This window comes from Nyctereutes procyonoides, unplaced genomic scaffold (genome assembly GCF_905146905.1).
Source record: "Nyctereutes procyonoides isolate TBG_1078 unplaced genomic scaffold, NYPRO_anot_genome, whole genome shotgun sequence".
Taxonomy (NCBI): Eukaryota; Metazoa; Chordata; class Mammalia; order Carnivora; family Canidae; genus Nyctereutes; species Nyctereutes procyonoides.
The window spans coordinates 25,354,210-25,372,370 of NW_026575040.1; the positions used below are offsets into that span (position 1 = coordinate 25,354,210).

The 18,161-nt window shown below is 41.5% G+C and overlaps 1 protein-coding gene across 1 annotated transcript in view; it reads left to right on the top strand.

Moving 5' to 3' along the window:
* Nucleotides 1-15,551: 15,551 nt before the first annotated feature.
* The window catches only part of SECISBP2L (SECIS binding protein 2 like), a 62,440-nt gene continuing 59,830 nt past the window's right edge, over nucleotides 15,552-18,161 (top strand). Inside the window, exon 1 of the mRNA XM_055319949.1 lies at nucleotides 15,552-15,788. Within this exon, the coding sequence (XP_055175924.1) occupies nucleotides 15,765-15,788 (24 nt within the window). The 5' untranslated portion in view covers nucleotides 15,552-15,764. The remainder of the gene's footprint in view (nucleotides 15,789-18,161) is intronic.

Here is an 18,161-nt window from a genome sequence, read left to right on the forward strand (position 1 = left end):
GATGATGGGATGACTGGATGGTGATTCCTCAGGGATCTGCCATTTCATCTTCAATAATAAGTCATTTGAAGTAAAAGAAGGTAGACTCAAAAGGTCATCTATTATATGATCACATTTGTATGAACTATCCAGAATAGTTGGAACTAGGTAGGGGTAATTGTGGCACTACATTGTGAATATATAAAGTCCACTGAACTGTACACTTTAATATGGTTAACTTTATGCTCTGTTAATTCTACCTCAATCTAAAAAATAAAAGTCATCAGGAGCCTTGAGCTGATCAAAAATATCAAACTTCATTCTCTGAATTTGCAAACAACATGGTATTTACCAACTGCAGAAACCTAATGAAAGTCTACTTAAATGTTTTATTTGTATTGGATCTATATTTACAAGAAAATCTCTTTGCCAACAGACTTCGAAGATATTCAGGCTAATAGTAATAATAGCTAACATATGTTGTGTGCTTGCTATGTTCTAGGCACACTTTTAATCTCTTTAAGGGCTTTAACTAAAAAAAAGGGGGGGGCTTTAACTCATCTAATATGCACAGTAACACTATAAAGTGAATACTGGCATTATCTTAATCTGACACTTGTGCAAGTTTGCCCACCTAAGCAGTAAGTGGCAAATCCTCACTCAAAACTCTTGACCTTGCCTATTCAAGGCATAGGCCCGGTTAATGACTCTAGTATACAACTGATAAATATATACCATGGTGGTACATGCAACCGACTTGAAGAGACCTTCAGATAACCAAGCTCTTTATATGTTTTTCTAATAGCAAAAATATACCTGCCTAGCTTTCAAGCGAATGAGTACAATAACAGGGTCTAGCTGGTAAGCAACTTCCTTGAAGGAGGAGATGCCAAACAGACTTGACCCAATTAAAGGGGACAAAGCCACAATGAACTTTATAAGCTCCCAGTCTCTTGGGAAATACTTTGAGAATTCTGCTGACACCTTTTAAAATCAGACTTTGTAATGGCACAGATGCTCAGCACCCAGGTCTCTGTGTTCCTTCCCAAAAGCCTTTATCTCTAGAAAGGATGAGTGATAGTTTCTACACGAAGAAGTCCTTGGCAAGATCAGCTGTGTGAACATTGCAACGTTAAGGTAGTCCAGGCTTATTTGGTAATTCTGGCAAGACACCCCACGAGAAAATATTGTGGGAAAAGTGTTCATTGATTCTTGAAATGCCGTGGCTGAGAAAAATCTTCCATTTTTGTGTGCATGGCTATTTACTAATCCTGTTAAATATTCTGAAGTATCCTGAAGCATGTATCATCAACCTTCTCAATACGATTCAATCTTTGGACTTTAGTGTTCTGTGAATAATTCAGATCATCTAATGTCGGGTAATGTGACCCTATTGCATTGTTTTTGGCTTCCATCCAGCATCGTTTGAATAGTATGCTCTTTCAAAGTGCCCTTTCCTCATCCAGAATCCGTGCTTCACACCTTTAAATCTGTTACTCACCACATCCTCCAAAGTGGTTACTGTGCCTGAAAATGATCTGCAGATGTTATGGAACGTGCATTCCTTATTCTCAGCTGCTTCTGTTGGCCAGAGTTTCTGCCAGGGTTATGGACGATATTTAAAGCAGCACACAATCTCTCTACTTGGGGCCCTTTTGAAATGTCAAATATTCGTTGTTCAAGAGACACTCTTGGAGGATCTGATTATGAACTACATAAGCTAGGTGATTCCTTAATATCTCATTTGGTACTCCTCCACAAGCAGCATTGAAACAGAGAACAAGGCTCTGCAAGGTGGACTGCAGTGACCTGGGTAGGAGGTGAATTGCTTTTTTGAAATTCAAATATCCAACTATTGACTAATAAGAAGTATGTCTTAGTCAACATCACAGCCAAATGTCACCTCTCAATTTACTACAGATTTGCTTTACAACTGCCTGTTTGGCATCTTTACTTGGGTGTCTAAGGCAATCTCAAACTTAAACTTAATAAAACGGAACACTGGATTTAATACCGTTTCCCCCAACTTTTCCCATCTCAGTAAATGGCTCTATCATTCACCCATTGCTCAGGCTAAAAACCTAGAGGTGATCTTGAGTCTTCTCTTTCCCTCAAAACTCACTTCTGAATCCATCATCAAGTCCTCTTCTCTCTTCAAAGTATATCCCAAACCTGAGAGCCCCCAACCTCTCTTACCTTGGCTACCCTAATAGCCTTCTGACTTGCTTTACTGCTTATACCTGTGTTATCCTCTACTATTCAACCAGAGTCCAGAGTGATCTTTCTAAAACAAATCTTTCCAGTGATCCCTCATCACATATATAATCCAATAAAAATTATTTATTGCAGCCTTGCAGGCTCTGTGTACCTCTGTGACTATGCTGTTTTCCTCCTGAGTCTATTCTAATTTGACTGGCCTTCTAGTTGTTCTTTAAGCTCATCGAGCTCATTTCTATCTCAGGCCCCTTGCACTTGCTGTCCTTTCTATCTAAAATGTTCTTGAGATCCCTGGGTGGCTCAGCGGTTTGGCGCCTGCCTTTGACCCAGGGCGCGATCCTGGAGACCCGGGGTCAAATCCCACGTCGGGCTCCCGGTGCATGGAGCCTGCTTCTCCCTCTGCCTGTGTCTCTGCCTCTCTCTCTCTCTCTGTGTGTGACTATCATAAATAAATAAAACTTTATAAAAAAAAATGTTCTTGCCCCAATGTCTGCATGGTTCACTCCCCTCCTTTCAGTGCTCTGCTTCAAGGCCACTTTTTCAGTGAAGTGTTCCCTGATCAACCTTTCTTTTCTTTTTTTTTTTTTTTTATCAACCTTTCCAACATAGCCATCCTGCATATATTATCCTTTTACCAAACTTTAATTTTATTTAGAGCAGGCATCGCTGCTGACATATTTAAATATGTGTTGAATGAAGGAATGGTCTAGCACTCTCACTAATGGCGGTAGAGAGGGAATTTTACCATCTAATATCTAACTTTCTTTTTTTTTTAATATCTAACTTTCTATATAATAGTAGTGTTGCATCATTTCGTTCTGAATATAGTATATTTCCCCTCAGAACATACTTTCCTCTGGCGGTAAAACAAATATTTTAATGCTTTGATACTAAGCCCAAACTTAATCACACTAACATATGATTTCAAAGAGCACAAAGGTACAAAAAACACCAAACTAGATCTCGGAAGGAGTAAGACTTAATAGCACTGAGTCACAGATTCCCAAAGCAAGCAAACATCCTTCCCCTGCAGCAGTGGAATTGCAAGATGTTACACAATACACACTTCAAAGATGCCATAGGGTCCTGGGTGGAGGAGGCGGACTCAGAACTGAGTTACACCTTTGAAAGTGCTAGATGCTATCAACTGCTAAACCTCCGGACCTGACCTCAGTGAGCACAGGAACACTGAATGCTTTGGACTTAAATGTCCCACTCACCTCATTTCCCAGTATAACAACACAGTAATGAGTCATGCTCCAGAGCCAGGGCTAGCAGCTCTTTTAGCACCGCATGCTACCAAGCGGAGCATTTACAGAATGAGAACATGGGCAGAGAGAAAGAAAGTAAAGCATGGAGAGATGGAGTAGGGGAAGGGATGGTAAACAGGGGAAGAAGAGCAGGAGAGAAAGCCAGGGAGATTTGATGAGGTGGGGTGGAGATGGGGGCAGGGCAGGTGTGTGGGGGATGCCCCCACCTGCCTCCGGTCCTGCACTCAGGCTTTGGTGATGGACGTGCTGAGACACAGGGAGACTTCATACCATGCCCACCATGCATCCTGAGGCCTCTTTCTGTCCCTGCTTTAGTTATTGCTCTGATTTCTCCTCCTTCCTCTTTGCCTCACTGCACTTCTCCTGTCGCCCTCCTCTCCTCTTCATTAACACACTGGTTTCCCATCTTTTTGGAATGGGTACATTTACTGCCTGAGAAGGAAACAATGCATTTTCTTGTGGCCCTTGGGAAGATGTATTAACAGACATATGTACATCTGAATCTCTGGAGCAGCTGCAGCTCTTCTTTGATGCCAGCTGATTGGGTCATCCCAAACCACTTCCTTATGCTTGATGCGTGAACCTGCCCGAAGGACCTTTCCCCTGAAGCCTTAGTTCTTCTTTCTGTTCCAGTCTGATTGCTCACTAGGTTTAAGGTTACTTTCTACTCCAGGGCATTTTCAGGCTGGAATGATGACTAAACAGTGTGACTCCAGTCATGGTCAAGGGCCAGGCAAACGTGATGAAATGCAGCAGTTGGGAGGCCTTGCCCAGCTCAGCACCTAACAGGCCTGAGTTCTAAGGCAAGCTGTTAAGTGTCCCCTGCATCTCATCAGCAGGAAAGGGTAGTCTCCTTATGTATAAGCTCCTTTGCTTATTGTGTTCAAATTCCAGTTCTGCCACATTCTAACTGGATCTTATGTAAGCTAACTAAGATATATTAATGTCAGTTTCCCCTTCCAGGGGAAAAAAAAGGCAATAATTCTTATCTCGTGTACTGTTGCAAAGGGTTTTTTTTTTTTAATTTATTTATTCATGAGAGGCAGAGACATAGGCAGAGGGAGAAGCAGGCTTCCGGCAGGGAGTCTGATGCGGGACTCGATCCCAGGACCCCAGGATCACGAGCTGAGCCAAAGGCAGACGCTTGACCACTGAGCCACCCAGGTGCCCCTGTTGTGAAGATTAAATGAGATACTTTCTGGAAAGGACTCAGCATTGTCTCTGGCATGATCAATATAGGCATGTTGTTACTATTACTACTCCATAAGGGGTCATTGTGGACCGCCTGAACAGATGGTTATTTTTGACTGCCAGGGGCTATAGTTCCTATTATTTCTCCTTCAGAGACCTTGACCAGTTCAAAGCCTGTGAAATGTAACCCGTTAGGGCTCAGCACAGCTGGGAATCCAAAGACTCCAAGGTCTGCTGGCAGGTGAATGTCTGGCCTGTTACAAGTCCATGTGAAGAAACAGAGTGGGTCAGCCAGAAGCAATAAGCTGAGGATTGCTACAGTTTTCTTCCTTAAGAGTTCTGCAAGCTTCAGCTGTGGAAGGATTAGGGAAGAGGCTAGGATTTTATAAGCAAGTAAGGCAATAAAAACATTTTGTCTGTGTAGTTTCTTGTTGACTTTGGTATTAATGGGTCTAGGGATGAAATCATGACAGGCATGTATTGATGCCTTCTCTGTATCTCCAATACAATTTTAGGATTTTTATACTTTTTAAAAAATTATTATTACCTTTTTATATAACAATATTTACCTAATACCACCTTCTATCTACAGGTTGAGATAATGCAGGACCTGTATAGTTTGGCAGGGGAGCATGGATTTGATATAATTGCCACGATGAAGATTCCAGCTGTTGTTTAAAGGGATGGAAATGATATTTGAGGTCTTATGGAGAAACCCTGTGTGTTCTAGAGCCAGTGATGGGTCTGTGGACCTCCTGGGTCATGCATTAGGCTGAGTGAGGCATCACTGGGGATCAGTCATAGGCCTCATCTCTCAGATTCCCCTAGTCTGCTGCTTCATATATCTCCCAAGCTCCAACATCTTATTTATACAGGCCCCAGTGTGTGTGTGTGTGGGGGGGGGGGGTTGGGAGGTGGCAGTGATATCTTCCTACCTCATTTCTACAGAGTAGGCTGACACTTGAATACGCAATAGGCCTGAGAGTCTGTAGGTTACATAAATAAAATCTCTCATGTAGATGTTTTTGCATATAGATAAGCAGCAACTAGAAAAAAAAATCCTTCATTTGTTAGAAAGATGAGTTGGTGGGTGATTTTCTTTCTTTCCTATTCTGCTCTTATTGCTATGATGTAATTTATGTAAAAATATTTAAAAGTCAAGAAAAAGAAAAAAATCAAATCCTTTCATCTACAACGTATGCTTTTTTTGACGGTATTTTTTGGTGCAGGAATTTTTTTCAGAAGCTTTATCTCTGCCAGCTTTAGTTATTTAACTTCTGCTTCTTATTTTCCCTTCTGAGACTCATGAGACATGTCTTGTTCAGTCATGCTGGTTGGAAGCCTTAAGGAGAATTGGTAACATATCCAAGGTAAGGAAGAGTTAGACATTCACAGGTTGAGCTTCATAAATTCCTGGCTTCAAAAAATCAGGCCCTGCTGATGAAGTAAGCTTCTGCTGGTTCAGAAAGGACATTCCAGAAAGAACCTCCTAGGTTTGGGGAGCTGAGGATATGAGTCACTGACCTGAAAAATCTAGATAATTTGTTAACAAAAGTTTTAACGGCAGGGCAAAAAACCCCATTGAGTTGAAAGAGATGTTTCAATTTCAGATTATATAGCATGTCCAAATGAAGGGGAAGTATCAGATATTGTTTTCACCATTATAAAATAGTATCCTCCAATAAAGATTGAGATTTGGATTAGTTCATGAAAATAATCTGAAGGACATCATAATAAATCTGGGAAGTTATTTCCTGTTTTTAGCTGGCTGAGGTTGAAGATCTGACCGCCATAACAATGAATGTCCTATCTAACTTTTTATCTGGATCTCAGAGTCCATTTATGCAGTAAAATAATTCCTCTTTAAGACAGTCTTACTGAAACTAGATTATTCACAAGGCAGTTCATAGGTGTTGATCTTTGGTGTGATTGTCTCCTCATTTGCCAATTAATTTTGGATTTTGGATGTTATCATTTGTTTTTATTTTACTCACATGCAACCTGTATTCTTGTTGGAACTAGGGGAGCTATTTAAATGCACCATTTAATTACCTCTCTTCTTCTAATAAATGTCTGAGTCAGCTACAAAGGCAAGCTCATTCGTTCATTCAACAAACACGGCTGAATAACACTGTCCTCAAGGAATGTACACTCCGAGAAAAGAAATAATTATATAAATAATTATACACAGTACACAAATAATTTAAGGCAGGATGTGGCACAATAAGCTGAAGGAATTTGGAGGAGGATCTTTTTCATCCAGGAAATGGAGGAAATGAGTTTCAAGATGAGAAGGGCATGCTAAATAGGAAGAACCACGTGAGCAAAGTCAGAGAGGCAGGGAAAGCACAGAATATATTTGGAGTAGGCAGTGAGCTATCATGGAAGTTTTCAGGCTGAGTAAGGCACATGCTCAGAGCGTCCTTTGGGATAGTGACAATAATTATTTATTGTGGGTTTGCTATGTGCTAGGCAGTGTCCTTTTTTTTTTAATTTTTATTTATTTATGATAGTCACACACACACAGAGAGAGAGAGAGAGAGAGAGAGAGAGAGAGAGAGAGGCAGAGACACAGGCAGAGGGAGAAGCAGGCTCCATGCACCAGGAGCCCGACGTGGGATTTGATCCCGGGTCTCCAGGATCGCGCCCTGGGCCAAAGGCAGGCGCCAAACCGCTGCGCCACCCAGGGATCCCGCTAGGCAGTGTCCTAAACACTGGCACTACCCAGCGGTGGAGAAAACAATCAAATAAAATCTCTGCCCTCATGGAGTTTACCTTCTACTGGCAAACGGTAGTCAATAAACCAATAAAACAAAATACATAGTGTTTCAGATGGTGATAAATACCATGGAGAGAAAGGTAGAAAGGGGAAAGGATTGTGTGCATGCATGATGTGTTAAAGTGGGTGGTCAGGGAAGGCTTCATTCAAAGCTCACATTCCAGCGAAAGCCTGAAGAGCGGGCGTGAGCAGTACGGGATAACTAGGAGAAGAGCTCTAGGCAGTGGCAGCAGCAAGGGCAAAGGCTCCCAGATGGGAGTGTGTTTGTAATATTAGGGGAACAGAAAGGAGGCCAATGTTGCTAGAGCCTAATGAGTAAGGGTGAAGAGTAGGAAATGAGGCCACAGGTGGGGGCCTGATCATGAGGCCTCATTTGCTACACTAAGGATTTTGGCTTTTACACCGAGATGGGAAGCTCCACTGGAGAGTTTGAAGAGAGAAGGGGTACAATCTGATTTAAATCTTTATGGCTACTCTGGCTGGGATTATTTGCTCCAGAAACTCTGACTTAATCAGTCTAAAGAGAGGCCTGAGCATTTTAGTTTTAAAGGTATCTTAGAGGGGTATCTGGGTGGCTCAGTCAGTGGTGCTTCTGACTCTTGATATCAGGGTTTTGAGTTCAAGCCCTGTGTTGGGCATGGAGTATATTTAAATAAACTAAACTAAACTACACCACAGTACAGGTACCCTAGAATGAGAACCACCCCTTTAGAGCCTGTGATGTGTTCATACATTGTTACCTTTTTTTTTTTTTTAACACTTATTTATTTGACAGAGAAAGAAAGCAAGCACAAGCAAGGAGTCTGACATAGGGCGTGGGGCTTGATCCCAGGACCCTGGGATCATGAGCCAAGCTGAAGGCAGATGTTTAACTGACTAAGCCACCGAGGTGCCCCACATGTACTACCTTAACTTGAATCTCTCAACAGTACTATCCAATGTGTAGATGAGGAAACTGAGGCTCAGAGAGGCTTAAGCGACTTTCAAGGATACATAGTTTCTCAGATGTAGAGTTAAGATTTAAACCCAAGTGGTTGATTCTTAGTCTAGTAGTCATCTTTCTGTCACATGACTGATATTATCAACAGGACCTTTTTTCCTGTCAGTTGGTCACTAATATATAAGAATTCGAGTGGGTTTATCTTCTATGCTAAAAACATGCAGATATTTTTTAAAAGATTTTATTTATTTATTTATTTATTTATTTATTTATTTATTTATTTATTTATGAGAGACACAGAGAGAGAGAGGCAGAGACATAGGCAGAGGGAGAAGCAGGCTCTACTCAGGAAGTTGATGTGGGACTCCATCCCGGGACCCCAGGATCATGCCCTGGGGCAAAGGCAGATGCTCAACTGCTGAGCCATCCAGGCATCCCAAAAACATGCAGATACTACCTGTAGCAATTTTTGCTTAATACTATCTTGATGCAGCTTTAATCCTATGGTCTGTTACCTTAACCACTTCTTTGCCGTTTGAGCATGTTACTCTCCTGCAAAAAAGTGAGATGTATAGTCAACTTCAGCTGTGTATGGATCTTACTATTTGGCCAAAATCTGCTTTTCAGCTTCACTGTGATCCTTGGCCTTTGTAAGGCCAAATTGTAAAATCGCCATTGCTGTAGCCACTATGAAACACGGTATGGAGGTTTTTCAAAAAATTAAAAATAGAACTACCATATGATCCAGCAGCCCCACTTCTGGATATTTATCCAAAAGAAATGATATTATCTTGAAAAAGTAGCTACAACTCCATGTTCATTGCAGCATTATTTACAATAGCAAAGACATGGAAACAACCTAAGTGTCCATTGACAGATGAATGGATTCAAAGTATGTGAGATATCTAGATCTAGATACATAGTGCAATATTATTCAGTCATTTAAAAAAAGGAACTTCTGGTATTTGCTGTAACATTGATAGACTGTTAAGGCATTATGCCAAATGAAATAAGTCAGAGAAAGACAAATACCATGTGACTTCAATTACATGTGGAATCTAATACAAATTCAAACTCCTAGATACAGAGAACAGATTGGTGGTCACCAGAAGTAGAGGGAGGAGAGAGGGAGAAATGGGTAAAGGGAGCAAAAGTTACAAACTTCCAGTTATACGATAAATAGGTCCTGGGAAATGTCAGGTAGAGGATGGTGACTATAGTTAATAATACTATGCTGTATATTTGAAAATTGCTGAGACTAGATCTTAAAAGTGCTCATCACAAGAAAAAGTTTGTAACTGTGGTGATAAATCTTAACTTATTGTGGTAATCATTTCACAAAATATTATACATATATAACAATATATACAATGTATCAAATCATTATATTGTACAACTTAAACTATTACCATGTTATATGTCAATTATATCTCAATTTAAAAAATACTTGTCAAATTCCTATTTTACTTTCTGGCAACCCTAAAGTCGATATAGCCACCCGTGAAGGGTAAGTATCACATCTAATCAGCATAATATGTAAGTTATAAGAACAAGGCCAGTCAGAGTTATTGTTAATTATATGAACATGAACTTTCAGATACAAGTAAGCATTTTGGATGCAATCCTTATGTTGAAATTCTATTAATAGTTTAAATACAGAGTTTAAATTGCAGTATAATAATGGTGGTTGTGAAAGTTAATTTTATTTGAAATGATTATTGAGAATTTTCAAGCAGTTAAATAAATAGGGAGATAATTGAAAGTTAATATAGTATTTAGAAATGTTGGCTAGATAAGTTTAGGAAGAAAATTGTCCTTCTGAGCCAAAAATATACATACAACTTAATAATGAAAGGCTCTACATACAGCTTAATAATGAAAGGCATGCAGAAATAAACATATGAGAAGTTAAAACTGTAAATGAGAGTAATCATCTTAGTTCTACATCTGAAAATGTTCACAAGGCATTTTCTTCAATCGGAGCACAAACTTCAGTTTCTAGAGGACTTCCATGAAATTGAATAATCTTCATTGGCCAACTCTAGTCCAGGAGTTAAAGCAGATAAAACTTTACCTTAGGTAGTTCTTATTAGAAAGGAAGAAAGGCTTATTAACGGGTGGCAACATCACTGTAGGAAGTACCTATATCAGCAGAGCTACCCAAAAAATACCTTGCTCCTCATCTGAATTTTTTTATTTAAAATCGCAGTGTGCAATATTGTGACTGCAGGAACTCATAGGGGCCATAATGCTGAAAAGTCATGGTTGTATGAGTTCAAACTTCTAAAGTTTGACTCTAACATTTTTAATGATTAAATTTTAATAATTCAATTCTTTTTTAAAAAATATTTTATTTATTTTTTTGAGAGAGAGAGCGTGAGTACATGGGAGAGAGAATGAGTAGGGGGAGGGGCAGAAGGAAAGGGAGAAGCAAGCTCCCCACTGAGCTGGGAGCCTGAGGCAGGCTGGATCCCAGAACCCCGGGATCATGACCTAAGCCAAAGACAGATGCTCAACTGACTGAGCCACCCAGGCACCCCCGTAATAATCCATTTCTTAAATAAACATTCAAATTTGTCTTTATATTCCAGAAAGAATTAATTTTAACATTTGACATTTTTTAGCATTTAGCCAAAATATGAATTGGATGTACTTCTTCAAAATCTTCCAAACTGTTTTTGAAAAATCACCTTAGCCTATAAGTTCCTGCATGATCTGGCTTGGCTCTAGTCTCCTGTTCAGCCCATTGTTTATACCACTCTTCCCCTCCCACCATTCACTACTCACACTTGTCTCCTCCATCCTGCTACTCTGATCACAAGATTTTCCCGTCCAAGGCCCTTCCTTTTCTTTACATATTCTTCAAATCTCAGGTTGGATATCTCCATCTCAGAGGTCAACCTATGAAAATTGGTCTGCGTTGGTCACATTGGCATGTTTTATTTGCTTCACAGCATTCATCTCTACATGAAATTATCTTTTTTTATATGCTTATTGTCTATCACCCAAGGTAAACTGTAAATACCACCAAAAGAGTGACTTTGTTCATTGCTGTATTCTCCCTTCCTAGACCAGTGCCTTGCATAGGATAGGCACCCCCCAAAATTTATTAAATAGATGAACTTGTAACATGACATTCAATAAGGATGCTGTCTGTTTTGATGGGTGTCCAAAGGGCAATGGGTTAGGTGCTAACTATCCCTACATCCTAAAGCCAGGTGTTAGTCTACCATGCAAAATATGCTAAGAAATTGTGGCTCAGCATTATTTGTCACTCATGCCCAGCTTAGAGAGCATGAGGGTGGGGGTGGAGGATGGATGACTCAGGAAGAGTGTTGCTTTGGAGACACTTGATACTTACCCACTCTGCCCACAGGGGAAAAAGAGATGTTTCCTTTAACCTCAAGCTACATGTGAGAAGCTTTTAGGGAGACACTCAGAGAACTTGATACATTTTGCTTGGGGTTTGGGGGAAATATGGGGACCTAGGATCTGATACTTTCCTAAGAAAACCAGAGGCAGACTTGAGAGAAACAGAGAGAAAATGCTCGAAATAAGCCACATTTTCACCAATTGTGGAAACATGAGTTTTCCCAGGGGAAAGTATACTGATGTAAGCAATTTACTTTGTTGCACACCAAAAATAAGATGAATTAATGGGCTTATGGAGGGATGGATAGGTAAAGGGATAAGTGATAAAAGAGTTTAGCAAAAATGTTCCCAGGGATGGAGGGAGAGAATTACACTCGAAGCCAGTTTAAAAGGGCTAAGAAGGCTGCTTTGCTGAGCACCCAAGGGATCAAGCAGAAAGCTGAACCCCAAAAAGTCCCAAGAGCTAAGGCTAGGGTTATAAGTGGTTACCTGGAAGTGACTTTGTGCTTGGCACAATACAAACCTGGAGGAATTGGAAGGCTTGATCGGCAAGTAGTTAAGGTGGAGGAAGTGATGCAAAAGGCAGAAAACAAAATAAAAGTGGCCCATGCCACATAACCTACTGCAGTCCTGAAGCAGGACTGGGCTTAGGAAAAGGCAAAGCTTTAATTTGGAATGAAGTTTGTATGACCTTCATGAGATACCATCCAGGGCAGAATGAAGATCAGCCCTCAGAGAATTTGAAGACACTGGAACAAAAATAAAAGAATTCTGTGCTCGTACTCTACCGAATCCTGCTTATTCAATAAAATGCACATGCCTAACAAAACCCAACCGTGAATGAAAAAATCCTGATTTAATAGCATAGCACATTTATTCAACAAGCATCTATTGAGCACCTGCTCTTTGGCAGGCATTCATACAGGTAGCAAGGATGCAGCGTTGAATAAAACAAACATCTGATATAAATAGAGATGCTTTAAAAGCCACTGGGGTTCATAGTAACTTGATAGAGATTTGGGTTATGTAGGAACATGAATTTCTTAAAAGTAGAGTTCAATATTTATAGTTTTTTTCTTTTGATGTAAAATTTATATTTGTATGTGCAATATGACATGTGCAAATCTCAAATACATGTTTGCTGAGTTTTGACAAGTGCATGACCATCAACTCTGTCTACCTCGATGGTCAGCAGATAATCTTGCCCCCTACTTTCCTGCGAAGACAGAAGCTGTAGACAGAATTCCTTCAACTTATAATTGTATCTGTAGTCACATCTACTCTTTATTCCTTTCCTTCCTTCTTTATTCCTTTCCTTTCCTTTCATGGACAAACATGTACCTACCTACTCCTTTATCTAAGGCCAGATTTCTTCTCCTGGTTTTACTTTCTCAGAGGCCTTGCTCTATTGGATTATCTCTCTCATCCTCAACTCTCATTTCAAGGAATTAGCTTAAGTACTAATGCTCCATTCTTTTACCCTGGATGCTCACATTAGCCATTTCCTTTTCTTGGGACAACTTTCTTAACTCTTCTCCTTCATTTATCATGACTCCTACTCACCCTTCAAGTCTTTGCTTAGATGCCATTTTACATAAGACTTCCCTGACCCTCCATCCCACAGTTTGATAGACCCTATTGAACTTCCTTTTTCATGATACTCAGCTCACCTGTAATTACTTGTTCTATGTATATTGTGCTCATAAGACAAACACAGGATCTGCTCTCACAGTATCTTGTTAACTGCTGTACCTCCAGTACTTAGCATAGCCATTTGGCACATTAAATATTTGCTGCTTAATGAAATAATTGAAATTCAATCATGTCATCCATACAAAGTAGTATTTTTTATTTTTTTATTTTTAAAATTTATTTATTAGAGAGAGAGAGAGAGGCAGAGACACACACAGGCAGAGGGAGAAGCAGGCTCCATGCAGGGAGCCAGACGTGGGACTCCATCCTGGGACTCCAGGATCACGCCCTGCCTGAAGGTGGCGCTAAACCGCTAAGCCACCCGGGGTTCCCCCAAAGTAGTATTTTTAAATGTCTTTTTATTCTTCATATATTTTAATTCTGTATTTTAATTGCTTTGCGATCTTTTCTGGGATTGTGGTTAAATAAGAATGGCATTGTGACATTTTTGTTCATTAATTTCTTATATTTCTGTTCTTAAAATTTAAATAACCATCTTCTACAAAGAAGACTCTCAACGAGACTGATTTCATAGTCATAAAAATCCTATAATATGGAAAGATCCTTAGAGAGCCTCTATTTGAATTTTCTCAGATTACTCCTTAGAAGCAGGAAGGAAACCAAGTACTGTGGTATTTTTATGACTACATTAGTACTGCGTTATTGCTATCTTTTTACGCAGATCCGGGTGTCTTATGGCTAGAGATCACCGGTGGGGAAACATTCTGAAAATTCAGAATTCTTTTTAATCTTTCAGTTGTGAAGGAGGGTGATCATCTGTTAGTTTACATAACTACTTCATATAAATAGCTCAGCTTTACTGTGCAAAACTAAATTTACTCTGCATTCATTGATAGACACTAGGGCATACATTACATGACTTCTTCATGTATGTAACATTCAGACATACATGTACAATTTAAACACATATCCATGCACACACGTATGCACACAAACATAAAATCTGAGAGTAAAAATACTTCATTTAGTTAAAACTCAATACATGAAAGATGTGTGCACAGATATCAATATTTCTCCTTATAAGCAGTTTCTACTGCCAGCCCTGATGCAAGTGTTGTTGACCCAGTATAGCTCCTTTCACCAGGTCAAAATACAGTTTATCAGTGTACCTACAGCTAGAGGCTTCACAGACCGGCCTTTTGGAATCCTATTCAAACAAAACCAGAAAAACAGCCTAGACTAACTGAAAAGGCAACTCAGATCTTTAGTGAGGTCTTCTGAAGCATGACAAAGCAAACTTCTTAAAATTCTCTTTCCCAGCTGTAAATCTCCATTCCAGTCCCTCAAACAGGAGCCACCTCCACTCTCTTGCGCGAACATGACTTAGCTTATGCCGCTTTTTATTTTCCCTCCTCATCCTGGAGCTGAGCAAGAACTCTTCCGGAAGTGGTGCGCCTGGAGGGTACGACTAAGGAGATGCCCAGAGGGAATCAGCCCAGTTTCTCTCCGCAAGTAGCTAATGAACTGGAGATGAAAGGAACAAGCAATTAACAGGGGGAGGAAAGCAGCGTTGGTCTTGGTCGGTGAGATACAGGCCACAGGCCGAGCAAAGTGAGGGATGCTCAGGTAGCGAGACCCGCCCGGAGGCGACGGTGGAGGTGAGCCCGGGCCTGTGGGGCCTCCTGACTCAGTTTCTCTCTAGTGGCCCTTCGGGGGTGCTTCCCTTTACACTCATGACTTCCTTTAGCTGGATAACAGAAGGAAGGGTAGCCATCTGGGTACAGTGCGCGGCTAAAAGCTCCTCCGGCAGTCCTCAGAGTGGTCTGCGATACCCAAGCAGTCCCTGAGGTCCCTGAAGACCGGAACCCGGGTGCTCTGGGTCCCAAGCGGCTCGACACTCCTGCCTCCCCGTGCACAGTCCGGGGGGGGGGGCAGTCAAGTCCGGCTCAAAGCACGCGCTTGCGGGGACCCCGCCGCGGCCTCGGCCTGCAGGCCAGCCGGCCCAGGCTCCGGCTCCCGGCCGCGCAGGGCTTCTGGCGTCACCCCGCCTACGTCACGTCTCGGCCCCTCCCCCTCCCCGCCCTTCCGCGAGCCGCCATTTTCAACTACCGCTGCGGCGTCTTTGGGCCCTCCTCGGCTTCCGTCCCAGATGATCCCTCCCCGAGGCTGCCGCCGCCTCCTCCTTCCCCCGGAGCTGGAGCCACCCCCTCGGCCAGTGGCGTAGCCGGACTCCGAGTCGGGGCCAGCCAGATAGGGGCGGAGGTCCTGAGCCCGGGCTCGACTGGAGCGGGGGGCCATGGAGAAAGCGGCCCGGGGCGTTTTCCGCAGCGACTAACGCGGGCCCGTTGCGGCTGCAGGCGCCATGGACCGAGCCCCCGCCGAGCAGGTACGCGGGCTCGGGCTGGGCCGGCCGCGCCGGGCGCTGAGGGTCGCCGCTCGGTCCGGGGGGGGCCGTGGGCTCGGAGCGGGGCCTGGACCGCCGGAGCCCGCGGCTTCCTGCGGGAGCGGACTGCCCCCGCTCGAGAGCCCGGTGCGCCCCGCTCCCGCATTGTTCCCGAGGCCGCTCCGGGGACCGGGGGCTCCTGCAGCCGCGGTGCTCCCCCTCCCCCGGGCTGGGGGCTCGTTTCTGCCCTTGCTCCGCGGCTTGGTGGAAGGGGCCAGAGGACCCCCGAGCTGTCAGTGCTCCCCCGAGGGGGGGGGCGGGTTTGTAACTTGGAGCTGGCGACACCCCCTCCCCCTTTAGTTCTGGAATGTGTTTTGGAGGTGGCCAGGCTTTCGAAGGCTTCTCACCCAGAAAGACTGTCAGAGAATGTGTGAGAACTACAGATGCAGATGCCCAGGGTCGTGGGCTTTTCACAACGTTCCATTGAGCAAAACAAAACAAAACAACAACAACAAAAAAAAACTGGTGGTTTTTTTTTTTTGTTGTTTTGTTTTTTGTTTTGTTTCTTTTTTTGCGGTGGTTTTAGGGAAGTGTTTGAAGACAGAAGATACTATGGTTTTCCCCTGCCTCTCTGACCAGTCACTTTGCAAATAATGTCTTTGAAAAATGGGGCTTCTATTTTAAGAGTGTTGGATCCGAAGTATGAATTCATTTCTGAGGCCGTTTTCATATTCCTAGAGTAGTTCCATTAGTAACCTATTTTGTTTTTAATTGCATTAAATTCTTGATTATCCATGCGGGTAGTCGCTGGGAGGCAGGGGTGATGAAAATGTAAATGATAATCCAAAATAATAGTCTCCTCCCCCCAAGTGTTAGTATTTTCCTTCCTTGAGACCTTTATGAAACGACTTAAAATTTGATGAAATCGAAGTTTATTCACTGTGCGTTCTCTTCAGTGGAACCCAGTGTAGAGCTAGGCAAAGAGATGGAAAAAGAGACTAGTGATTTGCCTAGTTATTTTACAAATAGGTAATTAGTATCGGAATAAATGAGACAAGATTTCCAAATTCCTGCATATGTGTGTACATAGAGCTGGTCAGAAGCGGTTTTGATTTTGAAATCTGGCTCTTGTAGCAGGCAGATTCCTAGTTGCGTATATTTGTTTTTACAAAAGCTTTAATTTAAAAAAAATATGAGAATATGGCTTTGAAAACAGTGAGTTTTATAAGATAATACATAGATTTCCAAAGCAAAATTGATCAGAGCCTCTTGGCTGTCCAGTGACCCAGAGTATTCTCTCTCTATATATATATATTCAGTGAAAAAACAATTTTAAGGCATCTATCAGAAATGCGTTTAATTTCTAAGCCTGACGATTGAATAGAAAATTTTCTTGAACAGTTTTCTCGTATGTACGTCACTAATGAAAAGGTTAAAGTCTTTGGTCCTTCATCATGATGCCAGAGCTGTAACCAGTAATGCTACCATATGTATACTTATGGTTCCTTTCATCTTAGAGGAAATATAATTAACTATTTAGCATAGCTGTTTGTGTGTGGTTATCTTAACAGCAAGTGCTATGAGCAAATTATTTAAACCAGAGAACCTATTCCTCTTTCATCTTACATCTTTCCAAAGTCCACAACCTATTAAAATGTTGTAGAAATTTAAGTATTAGAAAGAAATCATGAATGTAGATTTTCCATTGAAGAATTTCTTCCTTTTTTTTTTTTTTTTTTTTTAACTCTAGTATCTCCTGCCTCTTCCCCAGCCTAATCTTAAGTAAGAGAGTAATTCTAACCACCCTCTCTTCCCACCCGCCACATACTTACAGGACACCAAGATACAGAAAAGTGATGCTACTTTGCCTTGTTCAGGCTGGAGGCAGTTAATTCAGGGGTCCACGGATGACCTGGAAGGAGTGTGCTTCATTTTATATTAGCATTTTTCTGGGGCAAGACTCCATTATTTTCATCATATTCTCAAGGGAATCTGTCACTGAAAAGAGGCTAAGAACCATTAATCTAGTGGTAGATTAGGGGCTAGAACTGAGCTTTTTCCCCTTTGAGTTCTTGATTGTTTCCACTATACCATAGAGTAATATACTTATATATATATATTTTAATTTTTATTTCTTTTTACTTTTATGTTTTTAGTAATGAAGTGAATTTAGGTAGGCAGAAGTCACTAAAAATATATGTGATACGTGAATTTTCATTTTCTCTCACAAAATGTTTGTGTTTTCATTTTAAACCAGTACTGGTTTATATTCAGAATTTTTGGGAAGGCCTGCAGCATTATAACATACTCATAATATTGTAGTGGTTAGCAATTTATAGAAATCTGATTTTTAAAAAATAGTACTTAATACAAACT